The 24,041-nt window shown below is 45.4% G+C and overlaps 1 protein-coding gene and 1 long non-coding RNA gene across 2 annotated transcripts; one reads left to right on the forward strand and one right to left on the reverse strand.

The window, feature by feature from the left end:
- The first annotated feature begins 5,011 nt into the window (after positions 1-5,011).
- Positions 5,012-6,586, forward strand: LOC116801382. The gene is made up of 3 exons (XR_004361969.1): positions 5,012-5,477; positions 5,610-5,717; positions 5,773-6,586. It is a non-coding gene; the product is annotated as an uncharacterized LOC116801382 (long non-coding RNA).
- Positions 6,587-18,132: 11,546 nt separating this feature from the next.
- On the reverse strand, positions 18,133-20,923 carry LOC6613897 (centrosomal and chromosomal factor). Its single transcript, XM_032720296.1, has one exon. It carries the CDS (start codon positions 19,871-19,873, stop codon positions 18,215-18,217), a length of 1,659 nt encoding a protein of 552 aa, XP_032576187.1. The 5' UTR covers positions 19,874-20,923; the 3' UTR covers positions 18,133-18,214.
- Positions 20,924-24,041: the final 3,118 nt, after the last annotated feature.

Below are 24,041 nucleotides of genomic sequence, written 5' to 3' on the forward strand. Positions count from 1 at the left end.
CATGCGTGTTTCCCTCCCCCCGACTCGCTTCACCATCACCCCGCTGTGAGCGGATGTTCGAGTGTGCGTATTTGTGTTTGTGTGTGTGTGTGTTCCTTTTGAAGTGCACAGCATGTTAAATTCGTAAAATTCATTAAGATTCCGTTGCCGATGCCAACCAGTGACTGGCAACAACAACGACAACGGCAACGTTGCTGATGTCGAAAAGTGCCAAGAGCAGAGCCAACAAGCGGCAACCGAAACGACCCACAAGACCAGAGATGCCAGCAGCAACAGCAACATCAGAAGCAGCAGAGGTACACTGGGAGAAACCAGCAGAAGGGTACACACAGTGTGTTAGTCTCGGATTGATCAAATAATCTCATATCGTATATATGAATTCTCATATGAAAATACTCACAAGTTGCTATGTTTTAATAGTTTAAATTATTACATGGAAACTGAACTCATCAAAGGAGCGACTAGTTTCATTCTAGAATCAGCAGCTTCGAGAAAAGGTTTTCCAAAGGAATTGTAAGTTACTCGCCAACGACAGTAATTGTACTGCTTATAGACCCAACTTACAAATGTCCAGCTTTGGTAAATGGTTTTCCAGTGTATATTTGCGCTTGATGGTCGTGCTTAGCAAAAAGCATTTGAAACAAACTCAATTATGCCCGCTGCAGTGCACACAACCAGCAACCGACATCCAGCATCCAGTTACGGAGGAGTCCTCCCCGAGATGCCTCTTTCGCACTAACCGCTTCCACTTCCACCCCGCCGCACTCATCTTGCACTTCACGTGGAGGCACGCGGCTCGGTTCGGAAATCTCTGAATTAAATGTAACGTCTGTGTGCCCGAGTGTGACTGTGACTAAAATGCGGTCACATTGTTTGCCAACTCCCCCGACCCCTGGGAACCTGAAACTTTGCATGCCCGCATGTGTCACACTACTTTGCATTTAACGAAACCCCAAACCGACGAGCCATATACGCTGGCTTCCAGCCACAGCTCATCAGCGGACCCCTCGAAGAGAGCTCCTTATACACTGGCCAGCTATCCTATTTATATGCGTATAGCAAACACCATCCATACTTCAAATGTTTTAGCTTTAGCTTTAGTAGGGAATAGTAGGAATTTGCATAACTGCAGATACTTAAGTTGTGAAACATGAAATACAAAGTCTTATTAGTTTCTTGTAAGTAGATATGCGATCTAATGTTATTGTAGTATTGTAGTATATATAAATGTAAGTAAATAAGTTGGTGATAATACTATTGTAAATATTTTCGAATGAATTTGGGTAAGGTAATATAAGTTCATCCTCCGATTACACTCAATCTGACTTGGAATCATACCAACCAGATTCCACTGGAACGGAATTCACAATCGCGGTGCCAGAGACCCGGTTTCCCAAGCAGTTCCATAGTCCAGACTTCAACTGCCTACTCAGTAATTCCATTTGACATTCAATTTTACCTGCTAACAAACATATTTCCCGGCCGCATCTGAAAGAGGGGGGGAAAGCCGAGGAGGATGGCGATTCCCCGGCGAATTTTAGAGCATCGCATAAATTCCCATTTCATTGATTTATAAAAATGAACGACGCCCCGAAAAAAAGAGGGGAGGCCTAATAAATATTCATGCTCGCTGCGGCCGACAAACTATTGATTAAAAACCAAATTAAAAAGAGCCGGCAGCGAGAGTAGTCGGACTTCCAGTAGATACGATCCGATCCGATGCCAATTTCCAGCCGGCTGGCTGCCTTGCTGAAGGAAGCAGTGGAAGGGAAAAGTACTGGGTAGCGTTCTGGCCAAGCTGGGAGGAAGGTGAGCCGGGCCCATTGAGCCACTGGGGCGGCGGACGGGGACCGCTCTGCCATAAATTAAAGGTAATTAAAATATTTAAAGGCTCGCAGTCGGGCTTTCGCTTTACGACCTTAAACAAACATTGCCAAATATCCGACTCCCCCGTGGGCAACTATAAACCCCTTATCAGCCCCTTGGGAAAATGTGTCATAAAAACAAGACAACAAAAATATAAAACTGGCGACTTAACCCGCTGCCTGATAAGCGCAGCAGCGGCGAGGCGCAGTTCGAATGAAATCTTAATGCAAAGAATGCTGGAGTGGTCAGTGGAGCGGGCAGGTGGAGCCGGGGGCTCGAAGCTGTGCTCCTGCATAAATCATTAGGCCTCCAATTCGGGGCCCAAATGGGGCGGCTGTCGCCGGGCGGAAACTTTTATTTATGGAGCGGCGACCTTCGGCGGGCAGGCGCTTGGGGCGGGGCAGCAGGGGGTTAAACACAGGGTGCAGAGGCCCGCAACTAAGCCGCATTAATTTTCATTAAAAGGGCTTAAATGTCGCGCCAAAGTTACTTGCTTGTTTTATTTTTTAATTAGCAGCCAGCGACGGGAATCATGATTTATGGGAGGCAGCAAAACGCAAACAACAACTGCAGCCCAGAGCCACAGCCATAGGGATAGCCACCATAGCCATAGTGAGTTAAGCACTTTAATTAATAAAACACTCAACACAAAACAAATTGACTACTTGACTGGCAGCAACACAGAAATAAGCCAGAGTAGCGGGCCCGAAAATGGAAAAAAAGGCTAAAACCTCAAGATGAGGGCACAATGGCTCTCCACAGCCTGAAGTGGACTTTTGCAATCTTTACGATGCCCACCAAATGATATTGATAAAAGTGCTCGAGTGGTAAAACTGAAAAATGAAAAAAAGCACCAACAATTATAGCTCCTCAAGTGTCTGGTACAATCATCAGTCATGGCGCGAAATATGACGGACGAAAAAGCATTTATAGATTCCCCAAACGCGATGCGTAATCATGGGGATAGGGTAGGGTTCCATTTCTGTCAGTTCGGTTCGGTTGGGTTAGCTCCGATCCGATCAGTTCCTTCGACTCCATGTGCCTGTTATTTCATAAATTAAAGCAGCTGGCAAATAATCAGGTCCAAGTGGCATCTGCGGGGCAGTAAACAATTACGACTATGGCCATGAGACTGCGGAGTGTCAAACTTCTCCCGAATCATTTTATTGGGCGCACATTTGATCCCCTCGCACAACGTACATACCATATATGGACTTTCGGAATATTAAATCAGACGGTTGTTGGCCAGTTCCCGGGGAAGTTCTAAAAGTGGAGCTCTTCAAGTCGAGTAGCCCTTCGAGATTATCGATTTCGGTTCAGAAGCAATCTTAACAGGGAGGAAGTTAGCTTGGGCAAGCCGAAGTTTATATACCCTTGCAGTGCATATATGTATTTATTATTTTTATTATTTATTTAATTAAATTTAAAGTCGTCTAATGAAACTAAAACTAAAGTTATATATGATCGAAACACTATTTTGTAACCATTGAGAACACATGCGGATAGCTTCATAACTGAGACACTACCTTGCGTAGGAACCGAAGGACAGACGGACGAACAAGCAGACGGACAGACGTTGGTACTGATTAAGAATATATATACTTTGAATGTTTCTGATTCAAAACAATATAACCTCTGAGGAATTTAATTAAACTCTTCTGGATCGGAATCATATATTTATACTTTAGACCTCATTGTTAATACAATAAATAATTATAAATAGCTCATAAATAATTACGAAATACGAATTTTAGAACTTGTTGAGCACTATTAAAGCCAACTTTAGTATTTTGAGCTATCATAAAGTATCTGTAGGGTGCCTCTTCGATTGAATTTGGAAAGTTCTTTCCCAAAGAAGATGTGAATATTCTTTTATAAGACGAATTTAATCTAAAGACAAATTTGAGGCATCGTAAGTTGGAGTTCTATTGTGTTTTTTATTGAGAATGAGTGGGAATCAGCTGCCTTAGAAAAGTTACAGAAAACCATAAGCGGCGTTACATTGTACCGCGGTTTGCCCCACCTTCGATGGCCAACGATTTTCGGCCCACGTCCTCCAATCAATCCCAGCTGTGACGTGCTCCAGTCATGTAAAGTGGAGTTTAAAGTTGAGGCTTCGTATACCAGACAGACCAGGGAAGAGGAAAGGGTGTGTGGATGGGAAAGGGGTTTGGGATTGGAACACTTGACCAGTTATCAGCGTCATAAATCCCTAAACAATCCACTTGAAATTGAAATGCCGCGAACGAAAGGCTGTCGCTGGTAAGTAAAATAAATGAGTTAAAAAGCCCACAAAACGAAAATAGCGATAAGCGGCTGGAAATACTTCACGTTTACTAGGCCCGGTTATAAATGAGATGGGGCGGTGCGGGGCGGGCAAGTTCCTTTTGCTTAATCACACTTGGGCGCAATTGCGGCTTTTGACCGATATTACGAACCACTCAACTAAGTCGCCATACACGTAGACTGCTGCGTCAGCCGGTCGAGATAGTGGCAGTATATACCCAGTTCATACCCTTGATAATTTTTGGTGAGTTGTGGAGCCCAACGAATCTGAATCCAATCAGAAGCGCAGATTGCACCCTTAATTTTAGTTTCCGGTTTGCGGCATATCTACAAATTATGAGTGGGCTCAACCTATTTTTAGAACATGGCTTTCAAAATCAATCGTTTATGAATCGCAGTACTTAGAGATTGTATATAATCGCATAAGCTATGATATTTAACCATATTTTCAGTCCACGAGGGTATTTAGCCAGTCGGAATCGTAAAACCGTCATTCAATCGTGGGTCTCGTTTCTGTTCCCTCGGAATCAGTAATTAATTAAGATACTTTTCATTTGATAATTTCGACAGGCATTCGAAAATTACGTTAGACGGACGGGAGGCTGAGCAGGTGGGTGGCGACGAATGAGGGGCGTGGTCCGTTGGGGGTGTATCAGATTTACGAGCTGACGGGCCGACTTAATTGTGTTTGCTTGTCCCGCGTCAGATGGATTCGGGTTTTACTGTTTCGCTGTTTCACTTAGCTGCTTGGCAATGCCTAGATTTATGGGACAGCTCATGATCAGATTGTAGAATGCCCCGTGTGGGCAGGTCTAGAGGGCTAGAGAGCTAGAGAGCTATGTGCACGCTTATCGGAAAGAGTCTAGTGCTCGCGCACCCAGGAATGCTCGTCTAATTTATGGACTCCATACTCCTCCATTGCTTTTAATTAGTCGGGAATAAATATAATCGCCAGCAGAGCTAGATCCCAATCTGTCCGGCTGCAACAAAGTCGCCTGCAGCCAAGCAGCCAGGCAGCGATCACGTCGAAGATATCGCTATCGATTCCAGCGCTCGGGGCCCCCAGTCCGTACCCAAATCGGAGAATCGGGCGGTCACGGTGACGGGGAGCCTTTGTGCTTAATCACCCAGCGGACGGTGGACCTTTGAAGTGGCCTTTGGGGCCGCCGTGGGTTAATTGCGAGCCGCTCATTGGGTGGCAAATCAATTTAAGAGCAGCAAGAAACAGTGCTTCGTTGGCATTCCATTCCTGGAATTCCCCTTTTCCCGGCAGTGGTGGTCAGGTGGTCAGGTGGTCAGGTGCTCGGGCGACCCTCAATGTCAGCGTAAGCCTCTAAACCTCCCGAATGGGAGTTAGACCCCATGGGAACTCGCTTAAGTGCGAAAAAGCAGCAGAAAAGCAGTTCATGTTAACACGATGGATCGTAAAGCACCTAACTAACCTAATACATTATCAGGTTCGACAGAAATTCGTATAGCATGAGTATCTGGATAGTGTTGAACTAATTCACTAATTAAACCAAATGTTTCATAAGTGCGAATTAATACCACAGCTGTGAGTCAAGGTGAGTCAAACATGCGCCCTTAAAGCGATTCAAGCAAAAAACTCTATCCTCGAAGGTGACAGTCGTTATTGGCAACCCAAAGTCCCGGCTTCACAGAAGACCACATTAAATGGCTTTTATTAATGATTATGATTTCGCATACATTAAACCCTCTGGCCGCAGTGGCTTTGGACCCAGGCCCAAAGAGCGGCCCAGTGGCCCACAATGTGAAACTGGCGCGCGCATAATGATTAGTCCAAGAGCAGATGGATGAGGGCAGAGGACAGAGGGCGGAGGGCAGAGACGAAAACAATACTGGAATAAATGACGAAAACTTATTTTTGAAATTCAAATCGAAGCGCAGTCGAGGCCCTTTGGGTCTGCCTGCGAGTCTGGGCCCAAGTGGATTTCTTTGTATGCCTGGGCACGCCGGCGACAACTGGGAACTTTAATTAAAATAAACGTTTGCGGGCCAAATTAGCATATCAAAAGACCCAACTCAGCCCAGTCAGTCAGCCAAGTCAGTCAAGTAATCCACTCAGTCAGCTCAGACGGGAAAGGTGGCTCGGACTCCCGATGGTTTTACGATTTTCCGCCGTTTTGGTCCCGGCATTTGCATTATAAATAAGTTTTGTTTTCGCCGGCATGCGTAATTTGATGCACTGAAGCTGGGCGAAACTACAATTAATCGTTAGAAAAATGCCATAAATTAGATTACCCGGCGAAATGCGACGCAAGCTTTGCGCCGATTATCGCCAGTTCGAACAAAAATATAACCTGCAGCCCATAGCACACACATAAATGTAATCAGGGGTTTGTATAACTGGAGGCGAACAATGAGGCCATAATTTAAGGCATAATGGCCGAAATCCGACTGGGCCTGCACCGCACCGAGCAATTCCGAAAACGTTTTTGTAATTTAATAAATTATTTATGTACTCGATTCATTTGCCGGCCTGGCCGGCCTCAGTTGAACGTATCATTTTTATGATTATATTATATTGTTTTCCCGTGCCCAGATAATGCAATGCCTAAAAATATTTTTATTCTCTTGTTCGTTGGCATTCATTAGAGCCTGATTGTTGTGTGTGGTGCGTACGAGTATAGATTGGATTCATTCACTTTGGAACTAAGTCCAAAATTTGTGTGTTTTCGCAGTGGCCCGAACCGGTTTGGTCGGGAGGAGGGGATCGGATCCGCTCAAGAACACAGCCAACAAAGCCCCTTTTTTATGAGAGGCGCGCCATAAAGGCGAACAATAAACTTGCCACATAAAGCATTCATAATTTAATTATATAGACCCCACACACAAAGGGGCTAATTCTTTAGAAAATAGCAGTTTTAATTTGATGTAATAGGTTTCGAGTGGAATATGTATCCGGCCGAGCAGAGTTTCCTCTATAAAGCAGGTGAAACAATGACTCCGAGATGTCAGCAATCTTTTTGATTGAGCTGCATTTTAACTTACGCTAAGTCTGAACAATGGGCTACTTGTTAGGCTTCAATTGCCATGTTGAGTTACAAAAGCTCGACTGCGATTGCCCTAATATTTTCAGTTAATGCCATTAGACTTAAGAAAAACGTAGTTTGGGTGAAACACCTATGATCATTTGAGTACTATTATGCTATTAAGAGAGTCTAATATATTATGAACTCGTTGGTTCATCTGTTTCCCTTGTACGTTCATATATGTATAATTACCAGAGATCTATACAAATTGAGTTGGTTAGTGTAAGTTGTAGGATTTTGTAAATTGAGAAACCTGCTCGCGATTAGGGAAATCCAAATCCGCATACATCACAACACAATGTCAAGTGATAGCCTCCCACTCAGCACGCCAATTTGAAGTGTAATACGTGACTGGCCAGATACTGTATCTGTATCTGGTGTTTCGGAGAACAAATAGCTCTGCAATCGTGTCACAAGGTTCGCTATCGCGGAATTCTTTCGCACCCATCTTTGCATGTGGTCAGCAGCTCGGCCCCACCCTCACACCCACCCCCACCCACCGGCGTCCATAAGTCACGTCAATGGCCAGAATAGTGTCGATAATAACTCACGTGCTCCGGCCATCGGCCAGATAAGCTAAATCCAGCTGCGGTTAGCTTCTTGCAGTGCAGGTAAATATTGTTTATGAATTCATTCACTCCCCCGGCGTTTCTCGATTTTCGTGCGCGGAGGAGCCAGCCGTGTGACGTGTGTGCTAATGCCGAGTTATTTATTAGTTTCGGGGGTGCCAAGTGTTGGCCAAACTCATTAGACTGGGCTCCAATATCGCGGGGAGTGCTGTGCTGATCGAGCGTTACGCGATTTTATTAACGCACTTAGGCGATCCCAACTGATCCAGAGACGTGAGCCATTTCGCTAATTTCGAGAAAGTCGTCGCGCGACGATAAAACTTATCGAACAGCTTGCTGTAAATAATTAAGTAAGCGTATTAATTGGTCTGAAATGAAGCAGTGAATCAGTGAAACAGCGAAACATTTGCATATTTCTAAAGAAATTCCATCTGAGCGAATGCGAATAACATCAATACCAGTGGACTGGTCTGGGTGGGGGAATGGCGCAATATTTGCTCATTGCAAAATCAATTAACGGTTTCAGGCAAATTGATATTAACGAGTTCTCGAAATAACAACTCAAATAAAACACCAGCGCGCTATATGGACATGCCAAACTGGAAAATCACGAGACGGGTCGGGACGGGACATCAAAATCAGAGCCTGGAGGGAGTCGCCGAGTCACGCAGGTCCGTCGCCGCCATAGGCAAATACACATGCGAGGAAATAACATAATGGAAACGAAAACAAACGGCGTTAATAATAGCTAAAATGCTTTTAATTAAGTGCAAATGCCAGATTAACGATTACAAGAAAAACACGTTCCATTAAAGCCAACGCAAACACACTCGGATAATGACACATGGCCAGATTTGACACGAAATTGGCTCCAGCTCCGGGGATGGAATGGAAGTGTGAGTTTTGCATTCGAGCGAATCGAACCGCAGTCCGGGGAATCGTGACAAGATGATGCTAATCCGATAGCAATCGGACTCGCTCCCCGGATCGTGTTGTAATTGTTGACGCCGCCGAACTTGATTTGATTAACATTTCTACTCTTCCAGCGCTCCGCTTGCATCGGCAGATACCGACCCGGACAGCTCTTTTAACTGGAATATCGGGTTAGAAAATAACGCTCGAGGATAGGTGACGATTAGTTGGAAATGTACATATACATATAATAAATCAGCAGATCAGAACTTGGACTTCCATCAAAATGATACGCTATTTTACATGCACTACCAGTGCGTTTCTCATTGGACATAAATCGATGTACTATATCTTTCCTCTAACAAAACATACTGACTGGAAAAACATACCTCGTTTCGAAGGCTACAAAAAGCAGCCATAAAATAGCTTGACATGAAATTTCTAGGATTTCTAGTGTAGTAAATTTATGTGCTGGCATCGAGAATACCTATAAATCATGCTATAATAGCTGTCTTCGATAAATTTAAATCATTAAAAGCGGATTATCAGCTCGCGATGGGAAAGTTTGTGAAACGGAGCGCGAGAACTCGGGTCTCAAAATCCACGAGCTGCGTTCGAGCTATCTGGATCATGTGTTTGGACTTCAAATACTTAGCTACTACCTAAGCTACCTGGGCACCATCTGGACGGACGCCTTTGTCCAGTCAATCAGCAATCGATTCAGCGGAGCTGCCGCGTTCCTTAATTACCAAAATCCGGCTCTGTGGAGCGTTACGCATTCGTACTCGCCGGACCCATCCGAATGAAAGAAATCTTAATTAACGCATAAACAATTAACGCGTATCTCATTATGTTCTGTTGCGGCAATCTATCTAACTTCTGTCCGTCTCTGCTCGTCTTTTTTAGCCATTAAGGTGGCTTAGTTCTTCAGTGTATCATCGTTATTGTTATTTTTTGGGTCGGCGAACCACCACCATTCATAAATGATTAACGTGGCCGAAGTGCAATTAACATTGCAAACTGGGCCCAGTCACGAGGCGGCAGGGGAAGAGGGGATAAGGGGATGAGGAGAAGAAGGCCTGCACCCGGACCTCACAGATACTTTTCACATTTCCCCGCGGCCGCTTTATCGGCCGATAATCAAAAACAACGCAACGAAAACTGAGACTTCAGGCGGCCATAAAAGCCATATAATACTCGTAATAATAATAATAATAATACTTGTGCCCACATGGTCCGCTGTCTGCGCGAGAGCGCTTAATTTTATTTAGTTTCCCATTTTTTTACTGCTCGAATTTGGCCATATAAAAATTTTTGTGACGCGCGGTAATTACGCTGAAAAACTCATTTGACGGGTCGCCCATTCAGTCGCCGTGTAATAAATCTCTCGATGTGTATAATTTGGTCGTAGATACAAGCGATAGCTGGGTGCACTTTTTGGTGTTTACACAAAGAGAAAAAAAGCGGGGAGTGTTGTACGGATGTTTGGTAGTTCAAACTAAGCAATGTTCAAATTATAATTTATGTGTAAAATCAATTTAAGCCTAAGCATAAGTATTAGTTTATCAAAGAAAGCAAAGCACGAGTATGTGAAGTATCTATTAACTTGGGCATAGTCGTATAAGAATAAGAGTGGTAGATTGAATAGTGTAAGGTTATCACCAAATATTAGTTTTTTGCCGTGTATCTCTGGCACAACAGGCGACTGAGCAATGAAGATGGCATGGACTCGGGCATGGGGAGGAGGGTCTAGGATGTGGATTGGATCGGTGCGTCTCAGTTGGGATCTGCTGGTTTCCAGGCCTCTAAGCTGCCCGCAGGCAGTCGGAAATGGGAGAGGGCCGGCCATTAAGTGGAATGCCTGGCCTGCAATCATTACTCATCCGAGGCTCTAGGGTTTCCTCGCCTTCGACTATTGTCAATGGCAAAACAATGAACAGGCGGCCGGCAAACAAATGCAGCGCAACTAGCGGGGGGCAAACGGCAGATAGCATACAGCAGATACAGCCGAGATACAGATATGGCACAGCCATCAGATACAGAAACAGACACAGATGCAAACTATGTCTATACATATACACATGTGAGAAAGTATCTCTAAGTATATGCCACAATTTATGGCTTCCTACACAGGCACAGTGTGGCCCCAAAAAAAGCAAATATGTATATGACAAGTCATAAATGCCTCAACCTCATGGACGCAGTTACAGCAAAAGCAACAGCAACACAAGCAGATACAAATACGAACACGAGCACAGATACTTTTGTTGTTGCGCAGGCCATAAAAAGACACAAAAATCGACTGACACATCGCTCAATAAACATAAATTATAATTTATTTAACTTTTGCACTTTGTTTCATTTAATTCTCAATGCTCGTTTCCAATTCGAATGGGATTCGTTTGTTTATTATGTGTCTGCTTTGGTTTTGCCGGACTCGTTTTATTCGGCGGAAATTCAATGAAAAATTCAAGGAAAAGCATTTTCAGCGCGCTGGCTCATTAAAAGACGCGCCACGCACAACTATTTGAAATATTTTAATTATTTTCCACTCGCACACACACGGGCCGTGTGTATTTGCGATTTCGTGGGCGTAGCAGGTTATTTCGAATTATTTTTAAAGCGATTTTAATTGCCTCGCCTGAGACCAATTGACGTCTGTTTTGGGGAACTGCTGCAACTTGCCCCATCATCTGAGCCCGGATGATTGTGAAAAGCACTTCACTGCGGTGTTGAGTTCAGTCCGCCTCGCTTGAATTATGAGCCCTGGAAATCCACATTTGAAACATGAGCCCCGTGAGTGCTGATAGTGTGGCACAAATAGCCGGGGGGTGGGTGGTGAATAGCTGGGCCGAAGGCCGCGCAACAATGACAAATACGTGAGGTGATATTTCATGCCACCATCTCCATGGAGGGAAGTGTGTTCCCGGGCGAAGTCCCTTCCCTTGATCACAGTTACAAACCCCCATGCCAGCAAAACGCACTCGAGTTTATTCAAGTTGCTCAAATTAATATTCAATTAATTTGCATTTTTATTGTGTTCGGTTCAGTTGTTCTTTGGGTTTTTCTTACGCATGCAGCCCAGTATTATTATAATTCCTTTATATCCATAATATGCTACAAATTTATTCCGCTCTACAGCTTTACATCGCTATATTATATATTTATAAGTTGCTTTTTTTCGGTTTTCCATTCGTTCGGGTATGGATCAAAATAATTTACATGAAAGTTGTTTGGCTCAATCGGAACTGAAACGTTAATATCATCCATTAGAGGCTATGATGTGAGTTGTTTGGGTGCCTACAACATATCATAATTAATGCAAATGTTCAGCTGTGTTGTGCAAAAAGTGGCTAGTCATCTTGTTGGAGTATGTAGTTGGATTTCGTACAGTATTCAAAGTACGATGCGCAATAATTATGAATAAAACTACTATCACATTGAAACACACATATGTATGATACCTGCCGGGAAACAATAATAGTCGCTCATTCTTATTAAATATCTACACACGCAAGGCGAAACTGAGGCAACTTAAGTCCGATCATAATGCCACGAAATTGTGCTCTAACTTAACAAATTTGCCTGGCTTGGAGAGTCGATGTCTTGGCAGTTTGGGCAGATTATATCCTATGCTAACCATATACTTTGCGGCGGTCAAAAGAAGCGGATGTAATGGGGACTTCCAGTGAATTGAGTGGCAAGTAGTTGTGTTCACAGCAGAGTAAATATACATAGAGCTACATATGTGTGAAAACTGTTGTCCCTTCACATTCATAAGTAATCGGATTTTGCAGCTACGGCTATAGCCATCCCCACCAAATATCGGATGGATTGCATATTTATTACGGTACATATTTAATTTGCTGATGGCCTAGATAGTGGTTACGCTGCGGCACAGGCGAATATGGTAAGGTATGCTATATAGATCTTTGTATCAATTTGTTTAGCTGGCTAATTTCGCTTACTCGCTGGCTTTTGTTTTGTTTCGGATTTCGATTTCGATTGGTTTGTTGTAAGTCACAATACGGTTGGCTAATGCAAGTTTATGTACTTAGTGTAGTTAAATATATAATGGTATTCGTACGTGTGTGCTGGCAGCTCGTTCCCCATTTATTTGGGTCCGTTCGTGTCTCGTCTGGAGACCCAGTTTCGAGTGGAGTGGAGTGGAGTGAAGTGGAGTTTAACTACCCAGACACGTCGAATGGCTTCTTCCCCCGAACCACTTCCCTGTATTTACAATCTCAATCTGAGCCAACTCACAAGGCTTACCATCTAATTCATAGCTTCAACTGTTACATTGCCTTTCGAGTTGGTTTACCTAATAGTTTTCCTTATGTACCGCTCCTCCCGCCCTGCACTTCCAATGGAGATCAAGGCGGAACAGTGCGTTTCGAAATGAAATGAGAAGAAAACGAATAGTTTAATTACAGGGTATACGACGTTGGTATCGGCGGGCTGGCCGATGGCTGCTGTAGGGGCGTTTTACTTGGAGCTCGCAGCAATGGCCGGCCAGTAAAGCGGCCCTACAGCCTTGAAACGCACTGTACCGAGGTGGCGCTGCACTTAGGCAGCTCTAAGCGTTAATGCTTTTAATTGTTTTCTGTGTGTGTAAGTGCTTTTGAGTTGTTTATCTTTAGATATTTTGCGCTAGCTAACTAGTTTTACACGTTGTCATGTTTGCTTGTCGCTTGGCCAAGTCTAAAGTTTGTAGTTCAAGTTGGCTTTCGTGTTCCATAGGCTTAATGCCGCTTGAAAGCCATTTGACCTTCCTCTCTATTGCCAACTGCCAACTGCCTACTCCCCCTCCCCCTGCTCTCTTGGCCAGTTCGAAGGCGGCCAAGTGATTTGACTTTTTTAGCTACTTCTGGGCCAGCCAAAAGCTTTCACAATTGCGCTAAAATGGAGGTTTAGGCGGGATTATGTGAGCCACAATATGGAATTAGAAATCAATGACAAATCGCTTTTGACATCATCCAGTCCGCTGACTCAGCGCAATTCAGCCAAAGTCTAGCAACTAAGCGGGGATGGAAAGATTCGAAATTCCCATTTTGTGAGCTTAATTATTTATAGTTTGGTAAGCTGTTTTTGGGGCTTGGCATTTGCATATTTCCGCGCACAACAATTCGTATAATTTCGTATTTGGCTTGTAGTCCGCGGGGGAAGTGGCGAGAGCGGGTCAATTAAGTGCCATTAATTTGCCTTTTTAATTAATAATTTATTTTTTAATTTATTTAAAGCCGCTGCTCAAATCCCGCCGTCTATCTCACTCCGCGCTGCGCATTCATGCATATAAATAATGCTAATTAGTTACAGCTACCGCCTGACAATTTAATACATACGTATATGTTTGCATTCGTTTTTATCTGATCTGTTATATTTTTAATGAAAGCTTATTAATACTGTCGCTGGCGGACCTCCCCAACTCCCTTCCTTCTATTCCATCCTCATTTGGCATAAATAGGTATGTATGCATATATATTTACTTTTACACTTAAATTATGACTGTAGCTATCAGCGCGCTGGGAAACAGGCATGATAATTACCGAAAGCCTAGAAAATATTTAAATGACTTTTTTCTGTATTTCCCTCCTCTTTCTGCTTGTGCCCTCTAAAAATGTTTTAATTATGTCAGAAATGATGTAGCGCGCTTGCCAGCAGATTGAGTTTGACCCAAAAAAGCGAGCAAAACGACGAGGCATAAAAACGCGATGACGACAAAACCGGTTGCCCGGCTCTGAAATCGGAGTCCGCGGGGTCTCCGAAGCATCTGATGCCTGAAGTCTGGGAGTGGAGTGGACTGGAGTGGAGTGGAGTCTCCTCCATTCTATCAGCTTTATGACCAGCCTCAACGCGAGTGTCCTCCGCCTTTTCCCATTTTTTTTGCTTCTTTTGTGGCTGCCACTTAGCCCCCTGCCACGCCCACCAGCGCCCCCGCCCACGTACCAGACAATGTTTGGTTAGACAGCTTCCGACGCTGTGTTTCTGCCCCGAATTATTTTATATTTATTTTTGGCGCTTGACAACCGTCGACGCCGCTTCCACTTGGTTTTGGGTTACTCTTTTTATGCCCGGCGTGGACTTCGCTTGATGCGCTTTGCGTCATTTCGGTTCGAGCAGTTTTGTTACTTTTGTGTGGCAGTGGCAGTACGAGTGGAATTTAAAAATAAACCACTCTTGCAACTGGGTGATTCTGTTTTTCATGCCTTTTATTTGCATTTGTTTTTCCTCCGCCGCTTCGGTTTATGTCTAACTCGGCTTTTTGTTTGCACTGCCGGCCATTATTGGGTTTATTTATCCGTTGATGACTTTTAAATTGCAGCTGTTTCCCGCTCGACAGCAAACAAAAAAAAAACACTTCTAAATAAAGTCAATTAGAGGAGAAAACCTTTTAGTTCGGACTAAGCGGCTAATCGAATATGGACATCGGAACTCGCGTTTCGCAGCGCCGAGTCAATTGAGTCACCTGCTAACTCCTAAGTGGAACTCATTCGAATTGTTTTCTAAGTTCTAATTAAATCTTTATGTGGGAATCGCTGATAAGGAAATCGAGGCTCCCGACTATAACAATCCATTTGCGAGTTAAAGTGGCCCTACGTAATTATAGTATGCAATGGCAATTAAGTATGCCCCTATTACCAATCTGTACTGAAATTGTACCCATGTGCAACATGGACGTAGTCCGAATTTGTTGAAAAACGAACTGGAAAATCTAGGCGGGTACCACAATCCCTGCAGTAAGATAATCCACATAAAAACACAAAACTAACAGCCCTCGAAGTGACCACTTGATCACTGAGCTCATTTTCAGACCAGGGGAAATGTGTCGAGTAACGAAAGCACTCAAGTTTGGCACTCGAGGGACCGGCCATTATCTGCGATGCCCACACATGGAACCGTAATCAAATCAGATGCGAGTGTGAATCCAAAGTGCAGCTTAGTAATGCCAGACGAGACGAGACGATCCGAGCTGAGCGGCACCTGCCTAACGCGGCAACGGGGCGGATGAGTGACGACAATGGCGATGACCTCGCATTCGAATTGGGGCGGTGGGGCCGGGGGTTAGAGGGGCCATCACTCACCCAGGCGCATGCAAATGGCCCCAGCAGCTGATAGTTGATTGCTCAAACGAAATGAAAACAAACAACCGACGCTGTCAGCTGGAGCTGGATGGGATCTCTAGTATATTTTAATTACACTTGTGTGAATGCCGCCGGCGGCAATTGAAATATTTTTCCGTCTCTAATCTACGACCAATTTAATATGAATTGAATAAGTGAATAGATGGATCCCGCGGAGAGTGCGGCCCCATTCAGGAAGCAGTGCCTTGTTTAGATTGGGCGTGCAGGCGGGACTATTTTTTGGAAAGTGGCCAGTGGAGAGTGATTTCGAAGGTTTCTTGCCACAGATGCTATGCTGTTGAATGGGCTTCCACGAAGGATGGAGAAATACAAATGTGCTCAGAATCTGATTCATTTATAAATGTGTTTAAGGTTACTAAGCAATTCACAGCAGATGAATAAAAGTGGCGCTCCCCTATATGTTTTTCCCAAGGAAATGGCTCGTATGTTGAGTAAGTTATGGATTCATATCTGGTCTGGCCATTTCTTCAACTATCCAAACTGGTCCCACAAATTCCTGCAATGGTTCCGTCGTTCTCCAATTGGACCTGACGTCTTTCCTTGCTGAATCTCGAGTGGATTGCGACCGCATGGTCGTGGAGTAGAGTCGAACTTGTTTGGATGTAGGGCAGCCTAAAGCGGCCAAATGAGTCAGTGCCGGTTCCCCGGCAGCGGATGTCGTTCGTTTCAGTTGAAAACTCTTTTTTTGGCTTAATTTATTCGACGATAGGCTTAATGGCGCGCTGAATTCTCAGCTGGTTTTCCTGGCCATGCATAAATTAATCAGCTATTTGCTTCCCGGAACCCAGCAATTCCCATGGAACCGCGCCAATCGCCTCGCCGTGCAATCAATAATGAAAGCACACACTTTCCCGAGGGACCTTGGGGCCGAGCTAAAACAATTTCAGCTGATAACATCTCGCGTTTCCTGGCCACTCGAAACCATTAGATTTTGCTGCGTTTTCAACTGGCAACAAAGACTAAATGTGGAGCCGTAAGCAGTGAATTGTGCGGAAAGTAGGGGAAATTCAAGCAGAGCCACAGGCAAAGGCAGTTTCATTATACTGCTGTAACGAAGGAACTTCGAGAATGCTGGTCTTTGAAAGTAAGTACAGTGAGGCCGCTGATGGCGTCAACAAGAACGTATTTGAACTTCTAATCGGAAACAAAGGCGAACAAGCGAAATAAACCGACGTCGTGGACCACATATATGTACATAAAGTGGAAATGAACATCTTTCGATATCATAGTGTGTCAAATATTTGTTATTTGATCTAAGTATAAGATTTTAAGAGTGAAATTTCAAGCCATATATCCGAGACCTGCATGTTTTCGAAATTCGTCTCAGCTCAACGGTTCGCCATTAGCGACGGACCCCTGTGCGCCGAGGTCACCCCAACCCGCTGCCCGGTCCTCCATCAATGACAATAATCAATCACGGCTCACCGCAGCGGAGGAGACCATGGGGCGGAGCAGAATGAGGGAACGAAGGGAGCGAAGATGAAAATCGAATCAAGGCGAACAGAAAGAGGAGTCGGTGCGGTGGTGGGAAGTGCGAAAAGTTGGCCACAAAAGCCGACGGCAAGGGGAGTTTTCCTCGCCGCGGCCAAATCACTTGAACTATGCTTTTCTCGCTCGCTACGTTAATTGAAAACACAATTTACTTAATTTTTGCATATCTCGCTTCAAATTACGTTGCATAATTTTGAATAATTTTTATTCGTATTTTTGTGTTGCTTTTTTCTGCTTTACTCTTCTCTCTCCATCGTTCGGTAATAATTTTGCTTTCATATTTTCGTATTCTTTCGGTAAATGGTTGTTGTAACATTTTGTTGATTTGTAATTAAATATGCGTATGTGTAACTTTTAGCAATTGTTTGGTTGGATGTTGCTGCCGTTGTTGTTGCAGTTGTTGTTGTTGCAGTTGTTATTGTTTATGTTGTTGGCTTACACAGAGCGGTTGCTGTTGTTTCTTGTTGTTTGTTTAATTTAAATTAAATTAATTACTAAAATTATTTTATAACAAATATCACTACAATAGTTTGCATTTTTTTGTTGTTTGTTTTTGTATCGTTTATCAATTACTACCATTACTAAAAGAAAAAAAGATCGCTCATTTCCTCTTTTCTCACCGTCGGACAACAATTTCTCATAGCAGCTAGACAGAATTTAGTTTCATCTCTTAATATTTTTAGAGTTAATTACTTTTGATTCTAAAAGCTTTGAGGGGTGTGTATATATAGTACTGTTTAGGGGAGGATCTATTGGTTATTCCTTGAGGCGGCTATTTCATCGACGCGTACTTGGTAGGCGCCTGTCTCATGTGTTGCAAGTTGCTGTTGCTGCTGCTGTTGCTGCTGCTGATGTTGCCGTTGTCCTGGTTGCTGCTGCTGCTGCTGGTGCTGCATCACACGTTGTAGCAGGAGATCTGCGGCAGGTGCTGGAATGTGGGCGTGGCCGCCACCGCCGTGGCCGCCGAACTGAACGGCACAAACGAGGTCTGGCCGGCGGCAGCGGCGGCGGCTGCCAAGTTGAGCGAGGCGGCCGCCGCGTACGGGTGCATCCGCTGAGACCGCAAGTACTGGCGGTACTTTCCGCTCAGCTTGTCGGTGGCCGTGTTCACTGCTCCCGTCGCCCCCGCACCGCTCACCGCCCCGCCTCCGCCCACCGACGCCGACCCGCCCGTGGCCGCTCCGGCGGTGGGCGTGGCCGAGTAGAGGCGCATGGGATTGGTGTCAGGGCCGGCCTGATAATTGCTAGGAACTGTGGCCATCGGCGAGCGGTCCATCAGCATGGACGTCGCGTCCCACGGCGGCGGAGGCAGGCAGTGTTGCTGTTGCTGCTGTGGCTGCTGCTGTTGCACCTGCGACTGCTGCAGCTTCCCCGAGGCGACCGCCGTCTGTCCGTAGCTGCCGGAGATCATGGCGTCCCGCTTGCCGCCCCCTGCCCCGCCGCCACTGCCCTTGGCCGCATAGTGGCTGTGGGGATGCAGCATGTGGTGGGGCGTGAGGGCGGTGCGGGCGGCCAGCGCAGCCAGCTGATCCCACTGGCCGGCGGCTGCGGCGGCTATGGAGGCCTGTGCCGCAGCTGCTGCCGCTGAGTTGGCTGCATGGCTCTGGCTCTGACTTTGGCTTTGGCGTTGGCTTTGGTTGCTGCTGGCACGTTGCTGCTGCTGCTGCTGTTGCTGCTGCTGCTGTTGCTGGTGCTGCTGCTGCTGCTGGCGGACCAGACTAGACTGTTGCTGCGGATAGTGGGCCTGCTGCGACATCTGCGACATTTGCTGGTGTTGCTGCCGCAGTTGCTGCTGTTGCTGTTGGTAGCGTTGCTGCTGTTGTTGCTGCTGCTGGGCACTCGTGGCCGCCCGGGCTCCACGTCGCGCGGCACTACTGCTGGGCGCCGTGGCCACCGCCGCACCGCTTCCGCCTCCGCCCAGGGCCGCTCCGCTGCTCAGCGAACTGCTGCTCACCGCCCGTGAGGTCGCATGCATGTTGTTCACGAACGGGCTGCGCCGCTGCGACTCCATCTTGCGGAAGTAGCACGGGTGGATCATCAGCAGGGGCTCCACCCTCTGGCCCGCCGGCGGCTTGGGCTGGTTGGGCAACTCGTACTCCACGCTGCAGTCCACGTGCAGCGGGATGCTGTAGTCCTTCTGCGGCGATGGAGCGGGCGCTGCGTTGCTGTTGCTGCTGGCAGTCTGTTGCTGCTGCTGCTGCTGTTGTTGCTGTTGTTGTTGTCTGCTGTTGGCAACGGCGGCGGCGACCTGCGTTTGGGTCGCCGCCGCATGGCTGTGGCGCGAGTTGCTGCTGCTGCTGGTGTTGGCGGGCTGGTGGTGATGGCGGTGGTGTTGCTGCTGCTGCTGCTGTTGCAGCAACTGCTGCTGGTGGGCAGCCACGGCGGCGTGGTACATGTGTTGCTGCTGCTGCTGGTGGTGATGCTGCTGCTGCGTCTGGCTGTGCTGCTGCTGTTGCTGCTGCTGCTGCTGTTGCTGCTGCAGGGCGGACAGGGCCGACATGCCGTGCGACAGGGACGACATGTCGTAGTTGGCATAACAGGCGGCCATCGTCATTGCTGTTTTCAGGGGCTCTTTTAGCTTTTGCTCTCGTTTCGGTAACACAGAATTCGCTTTTGGTTTGCTTATTTACTTTGATTTAGATTTTTAGCATTTTGCGGGCGTTTTTCGCTTTCTTCACTTTCGAAAAAATTCACTTTTGTGGTTTTATTGGCACTGGTAATCCAAAAAGAGCGGCTAACGTTAAATTTGCCGCTGCAGGTAATCCGTGAGTTGGTTGTTGCTTTTGTTTTTGTTTTTGTGTTTTGAGATAGGAGGAACCTTAATCCATATGTGTGTTTGCTTTGCTTTGGAATTCGCTTTAACCCGTATAATATTAGCTGCTGTTCGCGTGTTTAACTTTGTTTCGTTACGTTTATTGTATATTTATTAGCGTTTTAATCAGTCTTTGTTTGGTTTTACATAAATGCAGCGAACAGTTGGAGCTGCTGGGTGAGTGTGAGTGCGAGTGGGTGCGCGTGTCGGGGTGAGTGAACAATCCACGTGTGTTTTCAGTCTTTTTGCCCGTTTTCGCTGGCTAACTTAACCGTTGCTTCTTAGCTACTCCTTGTCTTCTTTTCATTCGGTTATGTTCTGATCTGTTCTTTTCTCGCGGGGGTGAGTTCGCGGAGTAGGTAACTTGTTAGTTCTATGCGCAATAGAACTGCCGAACGAACGTCTCATCCACTCCGAAGAAAAACGCGATCTGAATTGCAGTTTCTGTTTTGTAGTTTTGCTGCCGCCGCTTGCTTCTCTGCCGCTGTCTCTGCCGACGTTTGTAAGCGCAGCGAGTTTGCTGAATTAGGAGCGCGCACGAAGAACAGCTGTTGGCCAGACGCCTACGCCTGTGTGTAGGCTTTGCTTTTCTTGTTTTTGTTGATTGTCAGGCCGATTTGCTTAGTTTTCGTATCACAATTGGCCACAGTTACGTTTCTTTTTTGGCTTAAACTGCGTGTTCACCTTCGACGCGACGTTGACTCTTTTTAACTCTCTTCGTTAATTACGTGCCATAGACCACGCTATATCTCTTCCGATGTCCGCACGAATCGAGCTCTTTGAAGCGACTGACTCGAAACGTCGACTTCGCTCCATTCTGCCGACGCCTACCTGCTGTTCGGCACAGCTGATGTTCCGTGACGTATTCAGCACACACACAGGCGCAGGAGACGAGCGCAGAGGCATTGTTATTGTTGCTTTCCTATATAAGTTGCATTCAATGGCCGCTCTCTCTCGCTCTCCCTGTCTCTCTCTGTGACCGCTTTGTGCGTGCGTGTGTGTGTGTGGTACACATTCAGCCATGTTACTACACGGCGGCCATCTTTACAACTGCTTTGGTCGAGACAGAGAGAGACGGAGAGGCGAGAAAAGAGCGAGAGAGCGCACATTATTTTGTAATACGATTTCTTTAACAGTTTTAGTGCTTTAATTTTTTACGGCAAACGCTTTTTTGGGAGCAGCTTTATGGGGTCGTAAAAGCAGATGGGCTCTAAAGGGGTTAACTACGAGTTGAGAGCTAATTAAGTCGCACAAAAACGAGGAGTTGAATAAATCTATCAGCATCACCTGGTTCAAATGGGAATGGGTTCTTTTTTACTTATATATTTCTGAGCACTTTGGTACATGCCTGAAAATTAAAACCCATATAATAACAACAGAAGCAGAATAAATATGATCTGCACACAATTGCCACAAAATCCTCTGCAACGCACCTTCGAACACACCTATGTACATAGTTCCTAAATATAACAATACAACAAATACCCCAAGAACCTCTCCGGTTTTGGAATACGAAAGCTAAACTGCGCACTGAGAGCCTTTCTGCAGGCCAAAAAAGGAAAACGAATTGCAAAAACTCAAACAGACAGCGATATTAAACATTTCTGCACTAAAAAATGGGCAATTTAAGTCAGGAAAGGGCACTGTCTCGCTCGCACACACACAGCGAGAGAGCGAGAGAGAGTGAGAAAGCGGCTGGGAATTACACACATTGTAATAAATAAGGAAGGTCGTTGCCATAGCAGCCGCTGTTGGCGTCGTTTTTTTCCCCCCATTTTGTTGTTGCTCCGAGAGAGTGGCTCGCTCTGTGGGGCTCATTCAGCAACTGCTGATAACAAATCAGCTGTTTTGTTGTTTGGGGAGGTGTGTCCGCGTGCGAGTGTGTTGGTGAGTCTGTCTGTCTCTCTTGGTACATATTTTTTGTTTTTTTTTTTTTTTCTCAAAGCATATGTTTGTTGGAATCGCTGTTGCAGCTGTTGTTGTTGTGGGACTGGAAGTTGTTGCTGTCAAGTTGCCATTGCATTTGAGTGTTGTTGCTAGTCGATGTGCAAGTAAAACGAAAACCCATGTGGCGGATTGGCATTGAAGCATATCTTTTAATTCAAAAAGTAAAAGTAATGCTGCTAAATGTCTACTAAAATACTAATAATTCGTATTATGTGCCAATTATTCTAAAAAATAAACGGTGTATGCATAAAAGATAATTGATACTATTGTTGATAGCCTTGATTATTTCGTGCCTTCCTACTGTTGTTGCCATGGTTTTGTTAATGATTTGTCTTCATTGCATCTGTGATTGTGGATGCTTTTGGGAGTCTGGTTTGGGTTAATATTGCCACCATGGTGCTGTAGCTTTGTGGCCACTTTTATGATGTTGTTGCTGCTGCTTTTAAGCCTTTTCTTCACTGGTGGTGCTTCCGCCGTATTATTTGTATGGCTTTTGGATGTGATGTTGCTGTTGCTGCCAGCTTTGCACTCGTGCCTCCCTTTGTGTGCTTATTTCTGCTCTGCTGTATGCGGTGCTTTTTTTGCAGCTTTTTGCTGCCTTTAGTTGCTTTCTGGCTTGATGTTGCTGCCGTGTTGTTGCTGCATGCGTGCTTAATGACGAGTCGGCCGCATTACAGTTTGATTACGGGCCGCCAATTTGGAAATTACCGAACTGCTCGAATTAGCGGGCCAGTCGCTCTGCTGGTGAGCCTATGGCTCAACCCCAACCCAAGCGAACGGCCAGAACGAACGAAATTGGCCAAGAGGGGCAACAGACAAAACGACAACTGCCACGACGACGACAATGCCAGAAGTGGCATAGAAAACTACGAAATTAGAAATTCCAGACAGATAATGGCTTACTCAAGTGGGGTTGGTTGAATGCTGATTAAAAGAGGCGTTGAAATGCCTTAAAATGCGACCTTTATGTTTTCAAAACTGCTCAAAATACTATTAATTTTCGTTAAATTGCAAGTATAACTTGTAAGTATAAATTCTAGTGATAGGATAAGGTCATAGTTAATGCAGTCCCGTATGAGAGTATGGACAGAGTGAGTTTCTTTGTATCGGGACTACGATCGACTATCGCACTCGGGAGCAGTGAAATGTATAATTTGTATTATTTTAGGGCAGCTCTATGATAACATTCAGGATGCTTGTTTGTCCCCAGGTCATTCCTTTGATCGTCAGTTTTGGGATCTGGCATTCACTCATTAAATCGGTCCAGCCCACATTTCCTGTTCCTCTAATCTCTGTCATCGTCTCCTTTTATATTTGCCTGGTGCATCGCCCTGCTGCCCGGACTGCCTTCTTTTCTTCCCTTCTGGCATATCGAATCCATAACTCAACTGCCTTTCTCCTGCTGAAGTCCAAGTCACAGTCCTCCCGATCCGTTCTCCCCGGCCCGGTCGGACTGTACGGTGAAACCTGTTTGCATTATTAAGTAACCGCTAGGCCGGCAACTGATCCCGACTGCGACCGGTTGCGCTGCATGGCTTCTTCCCAAGAAGACTGTGTTCTTCTATTCCCCGACGTCTGCACGAAACTTTCGTTTTTTATACCCGCTACTCGCTGGGGGTTAGGGGTATATGCCATTCTAAAAACTACACTTTGCCGCAGAATTCTTCGGTTTGGATTTCTCATTGAAATCCTAGTAAAGGTACACAGGAAAAAACCTGTGATGTTCGTAATCCTACCATATGCCACTATGATTCAATAAGAACGTAAAATAAAACAAGTTCTATACATAAATAAATTACTGAAAGAAAACGAGCTTGGAAATTAAATTACTTATAACGAGCTAGTAGGTGTTTGAAAAAATCCTTTCTAAGACCCAAGGTCTTTTTGAGGCATCTGTGTGTAGGGTATCTCTTGATCGAGCAGAGCGATTAGGCAGCCCATTTCTGTGTGTCCCTCTTGCTCC

This window comes from Drosophila sechellia, chromosome 3R, assembly GCF_004382195.2.
Source record: "Drosophila sechellia strain sech25 chromosome 3R, ASM438219v1, whole genome shotgun sequence".
Classification (NCBI taxonomy): Eukaryota; Metazoa; Arthropoda; class Insecta; order Diptera; family Drosophilidae; genus Drosophila; species Drosophila sechellia.

Bases quoted from the DNA above. Each gene is read 5' to 3' on its own strand.
- LOC6613897 (XM_032720296.1), bottom strand. From the start codon at position 19,873: ATGACGATGGCCGCCTGTTATGCCAACTACGACATGTCGTCCCTGTCG.